This window comes from Mustelus asterias, chromosome 4 (genome assembly GCF_964213995.1).
Source record: "Mustelus asterias chromosome 4, sMusAst1.hap1.1, whole genome shotgun sequence".
NCBI classification, from domain to species: Eukaryota; Metazoa; Chordata; class Chondrichthyes; order Carcharhiniformes; family Triakidae; genus Mustelus; species Mustelus asterias.
The window spans coordinates 48,382,634-48,399,911 of record NC_135804.1 but is presented as its reverse complement, the minus strand read 5'-3'; the positions used below and the strand labels follow the sequence as shown (position 1 = coordinate 48,399,911).

Sequence of the window (17,278 nt, the reverse complement as noted above, 5' to 3'; positions counted from 1 at the left end):
TCGTTTAAGACTTACCCTGGATGGTCACATGAGCAGTCTGGGAATGGAGGGATACAAACGAATGGCCTAGTTGGACTAAGGAGCGGCACAGGCTTGGAGGGCCGAAGGGCCTGTTTCCTGTGCTGTACTGTTCTTTGTTCTTTTATTAAGACATTCATTGCTTAGAGTCTCCCACTCAATACATTTTACAATTTTCAGCAATTTGTGTCACAGCGCACTATTACCAAACATCTCCTGCACTCATAGCTGTTTAGAATAAAATTGTAAACTTTGCTGCAACTGTGCTTTCAAGCAAATTCCCCAATACATATTTATCCAGTGAGGAGCCAAGCTAAACACATGCAAAATCCCATGAATGATTCCCAGTTTGTGCTGAGGTAGCAGTGCTGCAACTAACCTCACCACCTGGATCAAACAGAGAGAAATAAAATAGGCTTGGGGTCCCAACTTCACGAATATTTTGCATCCGTTTTCACAAAAAAAACAGATGAAATAGACATAATAGTTAAGAAGCATGAAATATTAGATAGGGAAAACATAATGAGGGAGTAAGTGTTGAGATGCTTAGCATCTTTGAAGTGGATAAATCACCTGGCTCAGATGAAGTGTATCCTCAATGAAGGAGAAAAAATAGTGGAGGCTGTGACCATCGTTTTTCAATCCTCTTCAATTACAGGCATGGTGCCAACAGCTAAGGTTGTACCGTTACTTTAAAAAAGTAGGAAGGGATAGGCTGAGTAGTTACGCGAGTGGTGGGTAAATTCCATAATTTACCCACCCTGTGGTCAGTAAATTATGGAAAAAAAATTCCGAGGGACAGTAGGACTCATCATTTGGAAAGTCACAGATTAATCAATGATAGTCAGCATGAACAAGTGAAGGGAAGGCCATGTCTGACTAACTTGACTGGGAGTTTTGAGGGGGTAACAAAGGTGGGGGTTGATAAGGATATAGTGTTTGATTTGTTTATGTGGATTTTAGCAAGGCTTTTGACTTGGCAGACTGGACAGAAAATTAAGAGTTCATGGGATCCAAAGGAAAGTTGGATCCCAAACTACTCTTGGCTTCCTGCCACTGAGCTAATGAAAAGTTGCTTCTAATGGGGGCCCACAGGGCTCAGTAGTGGGTCCCTAGCTGTTCAGGTTATATATCAATGATTTAGACTTAAACATAGGGGACTTGATTAAGAAGTTGGCAGATAATACAAAAATTGGTCGACTGCGAGGAAGAAAGCTGTGGCGAGCAAGAATTTAGCAGTGAACTAGTCAGATGAACAGTCAAGTAGCAAATTAAATTCCATCTGGAAAAGTGTGGGGGCGATCTCTTTGGGAAGGACAAACAAGGCAAGGAAATGTACAATAAATGGGAGGATTCTGAGAGGTGTAGACAAACAGAGCGACCTTGGAATGCATGTCCATAAGATCACTGAAGGTAGGAGGACAAGTCAACAAAGTGGTCATGGCATAGAGGATAAGAGCAGAAAGGTAATGCCAGAACTGTTTAAAACACTAGTCAGGTCACAGAGAGAGTACTGCATACAGTCTGGGTACCGCTTTGCAGGAAGAATGTGATTGCACTAGAGGGGGTACAAAGGAGATTATGAGGATGTTGCCAAGAATGGAGAATTGCAGCTATGAGCAAAGATTGAATTGGCTGAGGTTGTTTTCTTTTGAACAGAGGAAGTGGAGGGGAGATTAAATTGAAGTACATAAAATTGAGGGGCCTGAATGGAGTGGATAGGAAGGACCTTTTTCCCTTAGCAGAGAGTCAATAACCTGAGGCAAAGACTTAAAGTAGCTGGTAGAAGGATGAGAAGGGAGTTAAAGAGAAATTTTTTAGAGGGTGGTTGGGGTCTGAAACTTACTGCTTGAAAGGATGATAGAGGGAGAAACCCTCAAAACATTTAGAAAATACTTGGTTAAACACTTGAAGTGCCATAACCTACATGATGATAGACCAAGAACTGGAAGTTCGATACGGTTGGATAGCTTTTTCAGCCAACATGAAAAGTGTTAGACAAATAGTTTACTTCTCGCCATGACATTTTCCTAATTTCTATGGTTCACAGTTACTGCTTGGTGACCCTGGGCTGGAAGCAAGTGCATGTGTGGACATTGGCCAAAGACAGGATCAAGCTTATGGTTCCTGCCTGCTGAAGCTTACTGCTGAAGCTCACACAAGAACAATGGCTCTTTTGGTGAGGTGTGCTACTAATGGATCACCAATGGATCCTTACACCAGCAAGTCGTCAGCATCTTCAGAGGAGGAGGAGATTTCTGACAATTGGAAAAATTGCCAAAAATGGCTACCATTTGTTTTGCCAATTAGGAAGTTAAGAGAACTCCATGTGAATGCCCCAAATTATAGGGAGATTGCAGGACAGGTTGATCTTAAAGGATGAAGAACTTTCACCACCCATGTAATGATATATTTCAACATCCTGCAGACAGTGCCTAAAAACATACCATGTCAGAATAAGTGATACTTAATGTGGTTAAAGAAGAGAATTTAAAATCTTTGAGATTTGTTTGGGTTAAAAAAAAACCTCTTCCATATTTCCTCACCTCATACTGGTCTCCTGGGCAGAGACGGGCAAACCCTGCAAGCCCTGAAACAAGACACACAAACTTTATAAGAAACAATATGCATAGAAACTAGCAGACAGGAAAGAAAAAAAACACCATAATTTCTACAGTAATAATCACTGTTACTGTCAACAATATTACTTTATGCTTAAAATGGCTACAGAAGGTATAGTTTATTATGTACTAAAAGGAAGGCTGGATTATAATAGGAGAAGTAGTTTATGTCAAGCTCCATTTGAGACTGTGGCCGAGCAATGACCCTTCTAACGTCAAACTTCAGAAGACTCCTAAGGAATTCTCAGACAGATTCCGGGTATGAGTGCCCACTCTCTTTAAACTTCTGTTTGTCAACAATCATTTCAATTAGATCACTTTGAACCAAACTATGTAAGATTTTTAAAATGAGAAATTAAATTATAACACTCCTTTTTTTATACATGAAAGAAGATACGAGAGATAAAGAGAGGCATGGTCAAAGGGCATTCAAATTGCAGGAATAGATTTTAAAATTTGAATTGTTGGGAGATCAGGGTGTTAATGTATCCCAGCAAAGATGGGGCACTGGAACAAACAGCAGAATGTTAGATGAACTGAAGTTGAGAGATTGGGGAGGATGGGACGCCAGTCACGTGAGCATTAGTATAATTAAATCTGGAGGCATGAAAAACTTCAATGAGAATTTCAAAGGCAGATGGGTTGTGGTAAGGATAGAGGCGGCTGAGATCACAGAGGTTAAAGCCTTTGTGAAGGAAAGGATTGGGAGCTAAATCCTAGCTCGACATTGATTTGGTTATTGAAAGTGGAAACCGCCTGGTGCTTGCCGAGAGTGGCCAGGGAGGGGATGGAATTGGTGGCAAGAGATTGTGGCAGAAAAAAAGACTCCGATTTGGCCTCGCTAATGTTCAGTTGGAGGAGATTATGGCTCATCTGAGACTAGGTGTTGAACAAATAGCCCAATAGCAGCAGTGGAAGGGTCAAGAGGTGAGTGTCATCAGCATACACATAAAAGCTAAACCTCTGTCTCAAAGATTTCCCAGCACGTATGTGGGAAAGATCGAGCAGTCTGTGCTCAGAGGGGCAAAAACATGGCTGAATACACCAAGATAAAGTTCAGGGAAGATGGACACTGGGAAATGACAACAAGTTGCATAAGAAAAGATAAAATGGAAGTTAGCAAGGATAGATTGGTTAAAGATAGATTTTTACTTCAGAACATGGGCAATGATGGCAATTTTGAAAGGAAGCTAGGTATTGTTTGAGGAACAAGGAGTCATTTATAACCTTGGCCTTTATGAGAGACAGAAAGAGACATGGGATGGTCAGCGGTTTAGTGGGTATTGCTTCCAAGCAGCAGCAGAAACATTTCAACAAGCAGAGCATCTCCAGCCTCAAAACTACAACACTTCAAAATATACATACATAGAAAGAGGTCATTTAATCACTAGAGCCTGTTCTGCCTGTCAATCAAATTGTGATTGATCTGTGACCTGCCTCCATATTCCTTAAATACCTTTAGTTAATAGTTGCTTGGCAGTACAAAGCTCGAATCTTGCTGAAAGAGAGAGACATTTTGTCAAAGGTTTTCAGTTTGCATTCATCAGGACAATTCGCAAGAATACCAGTGTCAGGAAAAATAATAAATTTATACTGTATGAGAAGAAGAGTGCTGACTGGCGAAGAAGTTGCCATGGAGATATCCGTTCAAGGTAACTGACTGTTAACTACCAAGTTGTTTGCAATTTCAACCAGGCAGCTTGGCTCTGATTGGCTAAGGTATGACCCTAAAGAATGGTCGTCACTTATTTTGTTTATCTGAAACAGGTGCAATGTGTATACCTGTTCTTTCTGTCTGCAAAGAACAGGGCTCTATATATTCATATATGTACTTGGAAATGTGCCAGAGTAAGACTGACAATCTTAAATTGGTTGTCAGCATAATTTTTTTAGCACACTGAGGATTACTCGGCAAACGTTGTCCAATCGCAGAATCATATCTAATGTTTGACACTGTGCTTTGAATTTTGCAAGCAAGGGTTGGTTGGACATGGTCTGTACCTTGTAAGAAGCATGCAGCAGCATGGATACAAATTGTCTGAGTGACAGGAAACATAGTGCAGTGCTAAATAGTTGTTTTTCAGTCTGGAGAAAGATATACAGCAAAATTCCCCAGGGGGTCAGTGTTCTGACCACTGCTTTTCCTGAACTATATAAATGGCCTAAACTTGGATGTACAGGGCACAAGATCAGAACTTAGGGATGATACAATTCACAATACTTGCAAGTGTTGTAAGGAAGATACAGCTAAACCTCAAAAGGACATGGACAGTCTGGTAGAATGGCAAACACATGGCAGATGAAAGTTAATGCAACAAGATGTAAAGTGATTCATTTGGGTAGGAGGAATGAGGAGAGGCAATAAAAAATAAAGGAAACACAGGAGCAGAGGGACCTAGGAGTATACGAGCACAAATCCTTGATGGTGACATGGCAGATTGAAAAAGTGGTTAATAAAAGATAATGGATCCTGACTTGCACAAGTCGGAGCATACAATGCAAAAACAAGGAAGTTACATAAACCTGTACATACTGGTACAACCTCAACTAGAATATTATGTCCAGTTCTGAGCATGACACTTTAGGAAAGACGTAAAGGCATTAGAGAGGATACAGAAAAGATTCACAAAAATGTTTCCAGGAATGAGGAACATCGGTTATGAGTAGCTGAGTTGTTCTTCTTGCGAGACGAGGAGACTAAAAGGATAGTTGATGAAGGAGTTGAAAGTCATGAGGAATCTGGACAGAGTGGAGAGGGTGTAAATGTTCCCATTGGCAGACTGATAGAGTACCAGAGGGCACAGGTTTAAGATGAATGGCTAAACATGCAACGGTGACGTGAGGAAAAACATTTTTATGCAGCGAGTGGGTAGAACCGCCTAAGAACATGGTGGAGGCAGATTCAATCGTGGTTTCAAAAAAGAATTGAAGAATTATTTGAGGAGAGAAAACTCGTAGCACTATGGGGGAAAAGGGAGAGTGATACTAGGCAAGCTGCTCTTGCAGAGAACCTAGCATAGACATGAGGGACAAATGACCTCTGTGCTGTAACCAATTTATGGTTCTATGAAATTATTCTTCTACAATTTGCATTTAGATACAAGCCCAAAATGAAAATGCTTACAACTCAGTTTTCCATTATGGTCCCACTAGCTCTAGGCATATTCTGAAAGGATATCTTGCTGCCAGCACTTATAAATTCACAGTTGCTGATGAGGCATGAAAGTACGTTCCTCAGTTCAATTCTTTGTGCTAACACCCACAATGGATCATTCAAACACACAGTCCTTTTCAGGCCTATTTCCAGCTCAAAATAAGCCAATTGTAAATGAACTACACAGCAGGGGTATGACTCTCTTTACCCGAATAGTCAGATTTTACTCACTGAATACACATTCACAAAAGTAATGAAAAACCAATGAGAAAACCAAAGATCACGCAGAGTTTTCTAAAAGACGAAAATATGAGCAGGAGAGAATATGGCTCTTCCCTATGAGGTAAGTGCAGCATAAATAAGTTGTGGCAGGGGATGAGAGATTAATCATCAACTCATTACTTATAACCATAATCAATATTATTTAAATACTCCATTAATGGAGCAATCACTAAACTCTTTCTATAGAATGATTGAGTGCTCCCTGCAAATTTAATCAGGCTGCATCACTGTCAGGGAATCCATTTCTTTTAAATTTGGTCTGTAGGGTTTCCTTGGGGGGCAGTTCTGGTTAATGGATGTCAGAGGATGGATCAGCAATGAGCCTGCGTGGTGTGCAGTACTAAAAATTGATCATGTGACCAGCGTCCAGTGTGAAAACCTAACCATGGGACCAGAGGGGGGTGTGTATGCAGGTGTCTGTATATGCATGTCTGTCTGCACATGCAAGAGAACCCACAAGACAGAGTCAGGAACAAGTGAAGAGGAGGATGGGCTCCATGGTGCTGAAGTGCTGTCATTAGCTCCATGCTGCTGAGGGAGCTGGGGCTCATAGAAGTCCCAGGAAATGTTGATAGCCCTGTGCTGCTGAGGATTTTGGGCTCTGTGAAGCCCTGGAGCAGTAGTTGTTCAGAGCAGCTGAGAGTTGGGGTACGGAAGAGGGTCGGCAGCAACACAGCTTGGAAGCAGGAATTATGTCTGAGTATAGACTCTGCTGCAGCCCAGCAAATACTGTGGGATACAGTCTCGGACTAAGTAATTGAGCGACTGGGAGGTTGTTGGGGCAGGCTGAGCTGGAGTCCAGCTGCCTGACTACTCATTGCAGGCACAAGAAGCAAAAGGGCTTTCAGGCCAAGTTGAAGCTGCAACTTGGGGAAATTAGAGGCTATATTCTCAAAAGTGAGGAGCTGAAATCCCTTGTGAGACAGACAGAGTTTAAAGGATTTAATACAAGTTATTGAAAGTGTCTGTTCCATGTGTTTTACAGTTTGGAAACTCTCTCAAAGCAGGGAGATTGTTACACATGCAAGTAGTGCATTAGTGTCATAAGGTACCTTATTAAATCATGATAATTCAACTAATCAAAGAATTAGAAATGTGTATTCCCACCAGCTTTCCCCTTTCACACAAATCAACATATACATCTGTGATCACCCACCTAATCTAACATATCACACACTTGATCCATTCCCCAACTGGAACTATTGTTGACGTCACTCTCACCTTCTCCTCCTGCCCCATTATATAAACACACACACCATCCCATTCCACACCACCTCTCCCACACTTGCCATATGAAGTGCCAGGGCTCTTATATTGGATATGAATAAGTGGATGGAGGGAGTCTAATTTGCCACTCCTCCAAATTGCTCTGCTTCGTAGGGAAACACCTGTACTACGCAAGAGTGTATTTACAACAGGCCAACGAAGCAACCCAGCAAGTGACCATCTGGGAGACAAAGTGAGAACCAATGCACCAATAGCTCTAACATACAGTACATCAATAGTATCCTCATGCTTGCAAACAGAGCTGCAGTGGATGCTAACACAAACAAAAGATCTTTAAAAAGTAATGACACATTTGCTATCTAGCCACCATTTATGTACCACTATAGGCGTGCTTTGTACAGCATAACAGGTTACGTTTTAATTAGCAACAGAACTGAACAAAATGATACAAAATAGCAGCTCCATTGTTGAAGCATTCTGAATTGGACGTGGGCAGCATGATTTAATCTTCTATTTAAATCCAGGGCCTATTCCCATCCTGGCTCAAGTAAATCTAAGTTACATATTCCACAGTCCAAATAACATTTATGTGAATCACTTGGGGCCTCTCTCCTCAATAGCTATTGCATTTCTGCCTCAACAACAGGTCACAGAATCACAGAATTGTTACGTCACAGAAGGCAGCCATTTGGCCCATTGTGTTGGCTCTCCAAACGAGTATCATGACCCGTTGCCATTCCCCTGCCTTTCGCCCACACCCCTGCATATTGGTTCTCTTCAACTAATCATCTAATGCCCTCTTGAATGCCTTGATTTAACTTGCCTCCACCACATTTCCAGGCAGTGTATTCCAGACCTGAACCGCTCATTGTGTGAAAAAGCTTTTCCTCACATCGCATTTGCAATCTACACAAACAGGAAAGTTAATAATGGGCAAACTTTCACATTTCAACCAGGCCCAGAATGACCGACTGCAGAGGTGGAAATGCAATACTAAGACCTAGCTGCTGCCTTTGATGGGTAGAAGCACACATTGGTTTAAGAAAAGAATATTTCTGTAACACTCTTGTACTGCTGAACTTAATTAGAAAAACACAAAGCTTGGCTGAAAGCATTGCTCCATTTCCTGCTGTGTCAGCCTCCACACTAACGTCGTCTCTCATGAATCATATTTCTACAGATTTGCAGCATATGTTTCCCTTGTTGACACAAAATCCCAACCCCCACAACAAAAATTGAAGATGTTCTCATGCCCTGAAGTAACTCTCTAAAGACAACATAGCCTAAGTTTAGAAAACAAAAGAATCCAATCTGTTCTTAAGTAAACACTTGAAAAATAATTGATTTGGTAACCATTTGAGCTCAATTAAACAATAAACTCGGTGACTACATACAGATTCTGCCAAATTGTTATCAATACAATCCCATAACATATCTTCTCTAAAGTTTTCTGAAGGCAATCAAATTGTTCACGAGAAGGAAAGCCAGCCATCATCTCAAAAATTGGACGATTGGTCACCCTTGTTGGTACTTCTATAGTTGGCTGCCGATAGCCTCAGTAACTGAAGACAGACTTCAGTCCCCCAATAAGCCGGCAGTTCTATTCAAAGTCATGTCATGATCATGCTTTTGACTGAGCAAAAAGTCAGTGATCCTATCACAAGACATCAACGATAATATGACGTAACTACTTTGCTCTATTGTACAAAGTATAATCACCACTTTGGACTTGGTTGATCGGGTTTAAAATTAGAGTTGTTTGCATCAAAACAGATCTGTAAAAATGCCAACTATTGGAATAGAAAGTTCTGTGCTTTGTTAATCAAATGTTTTAGGGGAATGGACAAGAACCTAAACTTAGTAATTGATTTTAAAAAGCAGTGATTGTATTAGTTGGACAAATTGATTCTCATCACAAAAACAAAATTTCTATTTCAAATCAACACAAATGCGACTGCCAAGCACCTCGACAGGTCCCACGAGCCTGTTTCCATGATGAATTTTACGGTTACAACACCACAAGAGTACCAAGGCATATTATATCTCGATTTTAAAAGCAGCTTTCAATGTGATTGTACTTCTGTGGATGTGTATTATTACAGAGACAAAGCTGTGACAAATACAATGCCTACTTATACTGCAAGATGAAATGTTGTTTGACAACTCTAATACATCAATTTCACCATTAAGATCTCCATCTTAAAGGGCGACACGGTAGCACAGTGGTTAGCACTGCTGCTTCACAGCTCCAGGAACCTGGGTTCGATTCCTGGCTTGGGTCACTGTCTGTGTGGAGTTTGCACATTCTCCTCGTGTCTGCATGGGTTTTCTCCGGGTGCTCCGGTTTCCTCCCACAGTCCAAAGATGTGCGAGTTAGGTTGATTGGCCATGCTAAAAATTGCCTCTTAGTGTCCTGAGATGCATAGGTTAGAGGGATTAGCGGGTAAATATATGGGGGTAGGGCCTGGGTGGGATTGTGGTCGGTGCAGACTCGATGGGCCAAATGGCCTCCTTCTGCACTGTAGGGTTTCTATGATTTCTATGATCTTTAATATAAAGCTATTCTCCCACCGCCCACAACCCGTCCCCTCCCGCCGCCCACAGGCCTGGACTTGGGGCCTCCTGCCACTCACAAGGCCAAACCTCCTGCTGCCCACAGACCCAGAGTCTCCTGCCACCCACAGCTCCAGCATACAAGGACTGCCCAGTTAACCTGAACATTGAGTCGCAATCATTTCTGAACAAGTAAGCATTTCACATCCAGTTAATTTATTATATCGGCTGTAAATGGAGACAATCACAAAAGCGACTGTAGCTTCACTGCAATGCTGCCCTTTCACTGCAGCTTTCTTTACATAAACAATTGGAATTTATATCTGAAGATCTACAGTGAATGACTTTACAATGCTTCTCTCTCTTCTGATGCATGACACATTTCACTTTTACTTCAAATCTTTTCTTTCTTTCAGTTACACACCAGTAAAAGGAAGTGACTGTCAGTGTTATTCATCCTCATATGGTAATCTTTAGCCACTGACATGTTTTCCACACACAGCTCCAAAAGATAATGCAATTATCACTGTTGCCTAGTAACCCACATTTCAGCTGCCAGAGCCAGCCTAATACTGCTGATTCTACTTGCACATTTTACAAGATGTCTAGGTGATGTAATCTGCAGTCTCTGTTGCACATTGCTCATCAGCAGCAAGTGTTATAGCAGGCAGTCACCACTTTATGAAGTCAAGTTACTGGTTCAAATGTAACTGCTGTATTTTAAGAGCAAAACCATTCCTATGGGGCTACATAAGAAACAAAAAAGTATTGTGAAAAGTACACAGCAAACTGTAACAGTAAGAGCAGAAAAATGAGCCATTGTTATCACTTCAAGTGCAAAGAATACAATGATCTCCTGCCATAACAGACACCTTGTTCTGTTAACAAAAAAGAACTGGGCATTTTAAATCAAAACAATACTTCCAAGACTGAATGAGGCTCTTCTTTAAGGCATTTGTGATTTCATTAAAAAAGCTTGTGCTCTTTCAAAAAATACTTTTAAAGCAATATTCATTTGAAAAGGGCCCTACAAAGAGATTGACAAAAGAAAGGGAGATTCAGTCTGGCCTGCATGTACAGGACAAGAAATTAAAATGAGCCCAAACTTAGCACTGGTCACGACTTTTAAAAGCTGCAATGGGTTTTTCATGATATAGTATTACTCTCGGCCACATGCAGAGACAATCCACTTTTGCACAAAAAATGACACTTCCATTCAAAATCACAATCTTAGTGTCAAAACTGACACTTCAGTAAAGTCAAATCTGAATATCCACGTGATTTTGGACAACATAAAAGATATTCTACCTCAGATACACAAGTAACATTCAGAGCTGGATTTTCGCTACCAAGGCAGATAGCTCGAGTGGAGAAATTTTCTACCAGACCTGTCTTGGTAAAAGGAACCCCAAATCACATGATTTCCACTCCGGGATGATAGGGATGGGAGGGTCAGGTCTGTGACCCCGAAAGCAGAGCACAGGCAGTCATGGAGGCAGGCGAGAGCTGAGTCACGCTTGTTTGAAGGCTCACTCACCTCAGTTTCCTGTTCCCAGCCTGTTTCATAAGCTGTTAGGCCCTCACCCATGCCTCCTCATACATTCCATACCAGCTCATGCTCCTCACCACCACATGGCCCCTCATACCTTCCATGCCCACTCACCCCACATAGCCCTCATAACCTCCACTCCCCCACCCACTCCCATGCATTTTCATTCCACTTCCATAGCTACTCACTCATATCCACCATGGGCAGACCTCAGGAGCCATCATAGAATCCCTACAGTGCAGGAAGAGGCCATTTGGCCCATCGAGTTGGCACCAACAATCCCACCCATGCTCTATATTCATAACCCCATGTATTTACCCTGCTAATCCCCCTGTCATTAAGGGGCAATTTAGCATGGCCAATCAACCTAACCTGGAGCGTGGGAGGAAACCGGAGCACCCGGAGGAAACCCATGCAGACATGGGGAGAACATGCAAACTCCACACAGTCACCAAAGGCTGGAATTCAAACCAGATCCCTGCGCTGTGAGGTAGTAGTGCTAACCATTGTGCCATCATGCCGCCATGTGGAGATGAAAAAAAAAAATTCTAACAATCTAATGCAGCTCTTACTTATGCACACTTAATAGTGAGAAAAAACTCATTCATAAAACCCAAAGATTTTAAATTTCAAATGGTTAATCTCTTACAAAAACAAACTTCTATTCTTCTATTCAAGGCCCACATCAAAGACAGTTAATCCTTTAATAGCCTCTTTAAACTGTCAAACTTTACTCTAAACCCCCATTGAGCAACTTGTAGCTTTTGAAGTTCAGCCAAGTAATCATAATGACATAATAATAGCCCTTGAGGAAATGTCAACAAAGAACTTTACTGAAGCTGCATGACTAGATGCTACTGTTTTTTCCTAACCTGCAACAGATGGCTTGTCACTTATAGAATCCCTACAGTGCAGGAGGAGGCCATTCGGCCCATCGAGTCTGCACCAACTCTCCAACAGAGCATCCTACCCAGGCCCAACCCCTGTGCTATCCCTGTAACTCCACGCATTAACCCCACTAATCCCCCTAATCTCCACATTTTGGAACACTATGAGGCTACCTAGCATGGCAAATCCACCTACTCCCACAGCAGTCCATCAGGAATTTTTTTTTTAAACTCAGTGCATGAAACTGCAGCACGCTTTGCTTAGACATTAAAAAGTAAGTGATTTAAAAATAATCACATCTTCATAGTCTTCAGATTTCATCTGGAGTTTTTATGCCCACACCATCGATTTGTGACACACTGCAGGTCAAGGCCCTTACAACAGCCAAATGGGATCTGTTTGAACTAAATTCAAATTGTCCTGCTGAGTTCAGGTTTCCTTCCTAGCTGAATCACACCCTGCCCTGCTGGCAAAAATTGGATGTCAGAAATGGGGCAGGACTTCTAGATCCAGGTCCCTCCTGCCATTTTTAATGGTCCACCAAGTCTTCCCTATTCCCCAAAAATCTGGTTTCAGGACACACTAGTCGACACAACAGCAACAAGACTCGCAAATTGGTTTATAATCCCATATTCAGCATCGCAATTATTCTCATATCATTTGGCATGTACCAGAACTAAGTCAAATAAATGCATTCTCCATGTTCAAGCAACTTTAAACTTGCCCATTATAATAATTACAGTAATTCAAAAACATTTAAATCGAGCTGTCTCATATAAAATCAAAATAAACTCCTCAGATGATAATTATACAAATACATGTGTAAAACACCTGAAAGCACATGAAAAGATCACCCATTATAAAACTAAATTAGCTTTGAACAACAATTCCTTAAGGAGGGCAAGGATTGTACAAACAGCGAGGAGTTTCCAAACCTGACAGATCACCCCACCAATCTCAGGATCTTAAAAAGATTAAAGTTTTGTAAAGAATGTTACTCACCTTTCATTTTGACGTGGAATTCTCCTAACTGGTTCTCGAGCTCACTCTCCATTGTGCACATACTCTGGGTAAAAGAAAGGGGCTTTTTCACTTTGGTCCAATATAGAATATTTGGATTTCAATGTTAACAACAAAGCCAATAAATTAAGACATTGCACTCTTCAGACTTGATTTTCAATTCAGGCCTGGGAATCCAATGTCCAGATTATTTCTAGATCCCGACACCACATTATGTCTTCGTATCTCAGGCATTGCAATCTACAAATGTTAATGCCTTCACTGGGCAGGAGGCCGGTTGTTGCTCAATTACTGGCACTAAACTCTGTGTGGAGGTGGGTGATGCCTGTTGGAACAGAAGTGTCAAGAGCAGACGGCAGCCACGACGGACATTTTTAAAATTCATTTGTGGGACATGGGCTTCGCTGGCGAGTCAACATTTATTGCCCATCCCTCGTTGCCCTCGAGAAGGTGGTGATGAACTGCCTGTCATGCACAGGACAGAGAAATTCGGAGGGCCAGAAGTCTTAGTGCTCAGAGGTTGCATCAAATGGCCAACTAAACAATACTGCATCGAATCTCACAGCAAAACCACTGATGGCAAAAATATTTAGAGTCTGAACAAAAACTTTGCAGCTCTCTACATTAAGCTTGACAGCTGTAAACTAACATGCACCCAGACTGTTCAGGTTTGGCAAGGAAATGGCAGATGGAGTTCAATCCTGATAAATGCGAAGTGATGCATTTTGGTGGGAATAATGTAGGGAGGAGCTACACGATAAATGGAAGAACCATAAAGGGTGTAGAGACGCAGAGGGACCTGGGTGTGCAAGTCCACAGATCTTTGAAGGTGACGTCACAGGTGGAGAAGGTGGTGAAGAAGGCATATGGCATGCTTGCCTTTATAGGACGGGGCATAGAGTATAAAAGTTGGGGTCTGATGTTGCAGATGTATAGAACGTTGGTTCGGCCGCATTTGGAATACTGCGTCCAGTTCTGGTCGCCACACTACCAGAAGGACGTGGAGGCTTTGGAGAGAGTACAGAGGAGGTTTACCAGGATGTTGCCTGGTATGGAGGGGCTTGGTTATGAGGAGAGATTGGGGAAACTGGGGTTGTTCTCCTTGGAAAGACGGAGGATGAGGGGAGACTTAATAGAGGTGTATAAAATTATGAAAGGCATAGATAGGGTGAACGGTGGGAAGCTTTTCCCCGGGTCGGTGGTGACGTTCACGAGGGGTCATAGGTTCAAGGTGAAGTGGGGGAGGTTTAATACAGATATCAGAAGGACATATTTTACACAGAGGGTCGTGGGGGCCTGGAATGGGTTGCCGGGCAAGGCGGTGGAGGCGGACACACTGGGAACGTTTAAGACTTATCTAGACAGCTATATGAACGGAGTGGGAATGGAGGGATACAAAAGAGTGGTCTAGTTTGGACCAGGGAGCGGCGCGGGCTAATTGTTCTTTGTTTCTTGTTTCAAGGCTTCATTCTATGATCATCTTGCTGGTGCCAGTACAGAGCAAGACTGCGGATAGTTGGGAACCTGTCTCGGGGGCAGGGAATTCATATGGTGTTCGTGGAAGTGGAAATGAATAGGGTTGGGAAGCATTTTCCGATCAGGGCCAGTGTGATCTCCTGGACTCGTTTCGATCGCCTCAGGGGGTCGGAGAGGAATTTCCCAGATTTTTTTCCCCCATATTGGCCCTGGGGTTTTCGCCTCTCCCTGGAGATCACATGGTCTGGAATGGGGGGGTGGGGGTGAGTCAATAGGTTGTGATGAACAAAGCATCGTAGCTGTGAGGGACAGCTCGGTGGATAGGATATTAGTATGTAGATAGGCTGGAAAATTGGGCGGGGATCCTGGATTCAGGATTCAATCCTGGACCGGGGAGCGGCGCGGGCTTGGAGGGCCGAAGGGCCTGTTCCTGTGCTGTATTGTTCTTTGTTTGGCAACTTCCAATTTGAAAATCACCACCTAGCTCTCCTTGGGCCATTAATTGGTGGTGAACGGGTTCACAATTCCACCCTCTGGAGGTGTTGGGATTCAGTGACACTCCAGGAACACAATTTCCAATGCGTAGTAATGGAACTGCCATCTTTTGCATGTCATGTTAAACTATGGCCCTGTCAACATTGTTCTAAACTGAGGAGGAGCAAACAACCTTAAAAAAAACTCTGCAGTCAAGCAAACTAAAATTAGAGGCAACCCTGCTGTTTGCCTTCTCAGGTGGGCACTGACGATCCCATAGCACCATTTTGAAATAACAGGGAATTATATTTTTTATTTGTCATGGGATGTGGACATCACTGGCTGGGCCTGCATTTGTTGCCCATTCCTCGTTGCCCTTGTTCAGAGGACATTTGAGAGTCAACCACATTGCTGTGGATCTGGAGTCACATGTAGGCCAGACCAAGTAAGGGAGGTAGATTTCCTTCCCTAAAGGACATTAGTGAACCAGTTTTTACAAAAATCGACAATGGTTTCGTAGTTAAACCTTTAATTCCAGATTTTTGTTGAATTCAAATTTCACCATCTGCAATGGTGGGATTCGAACCCAGGTCCCCAGAGCATTCCCCTGGGTCTCTAGATTGCTCATCCAGTGATATTACCACTACTGGTTTCACAGTTAATATTCATCCCTTAACCAACATGACTAAAACATTAGCTGGTCATTTATTTCATTGCTGTTTTGGGAACTGGCTGTGCACAATTAGCTACAATGCCTTCAGTGACTACACTTCTAAATTCCTTTGCAAAGATTGCAAAAGTGCTATATCAATGCAAGTTTATTCTTTTGTTTTACATTAACAAAAGTTACAATGTACCAGTCAGACCACACTTTAACTGAGTTCAGTTTTGATTGCCAATGGTGCAAGATTTACAAGCACCAGAGAAGACCTAGAGATAAAGACAGAGATAAAAACAGAAAGTGCTGGAAATACTCAAGTTCCGGCAGCGTCAATGGACTGAGGAACAGATTTAATGTTTCAAGTGATAGCTCTTCAGAACTGAAACTTCCAGTTCTCAAAAAGAGTCATATTTGACCGAAACATTTTTCTCTCTCCACAGATGCTGATAGACCTTCGACTTGAAACTTTAAAACGTTTTAGTTCATATTTCCAGTACCCACATTATTTTGCCTTTGTATTAGAGAAAACAGAATGAAAACAGTTACTGATCCCCAGTGGAAAGGAGATGAGCAGTGAATAAAACAGCACTCTCGTGGCCATTTGTGCATGTATGTATATATGGATTAAAGCAAAACCAGGTTAAAGCAGTTCAGCTGGGTACTTGAACTCAATGCGGCACAAAGTTTATTTTTGTCCGGCAAATATATCACAGAGAAAATTCAGCTTCTAAATGTGAAAGCTGAAAATCTCTTGGGAATAAATACAGTACTAAATGGTATAGATAAGGGAAACACAATTTCAAGAAGGTAGGCTAGATGATATAGATTTAAATTAGCAACATGAAATTTAGAATAGCTGTAAAAATAGTTTGCATTTATATCGTACATGACCTCAGTACATCCCAAAAACTGTAGTTTAAAAGCTACGTCATTAGCTTTGAAGTGTAGTCACCATTATCAGTAAACAGTACAGAAGCAGAGCCAGTCCTAATCTGTACATCTCAATAACACAACATGTAATGACTTTCAACATCACAGTATCAAGGAAATGCTATTGCACTTATGCTTCAAAGATTCAGCCACCAAGCTCAGTACCATTTTCTTATTTCCCAGTTACAATCTTTCAGTTCCTAGCTTTACCTCCGTATATTCTTTGTAGCCCTTGTTAGCTTCAGCCAAGCTTTCCCTTGCTTCTTTGCTGGTTTGAGACACAGAATAGGCCCGCACCATGTTGTTTGCACCATCTCGTAATCTTCGCTGGATGCAGTAAGATTCATAAAGCTCATCAATCTGCAACAAAAATAAACCAGTCATCTATTCGGCCAGAATGGTGCTGTGGATGCAGCCACATTCGG

General features: G+C 42.0%; 1 protein-coding gene across 5 annotated transcripts in view; it reads right to left on the bottom strand.

Annotated features, from left to right (window-relative positions):
* The window catches only part of ripor1 (RHO family interacting cell polarization regulator 1), a 320,548-nt gene that overhangs the window by 52,021 nt on the left and 251,249 nt on the right, over nucleotides 1-17,278 (bottom strand). For all 5 annotated transcript variants that reach the window (XM_078210944.1, XM_078210942.1, XM_078210943.1 and 2 more), the window contains exons 7-9: nucleotides 17,064-17,213; nucleotides 13,295-13,358; nucleotides 2,565-2,608 (exon numbers count right to left, since the gene is read on the bottom strand). In XM_078210944.1, the coding sequence (XP_078067070.1) occupies nucleotides 2,565-2,608; nucleotides 13,295-13,358; nucleotides 17,064-17,213 (258 nt within the window). The remainder of the gene's footprint in view (nucleotides 1-2,564; nucleotides 2,609-13,294; nucleotides 13,359-17,063; nucleotides 17,214-17,278) is intronic.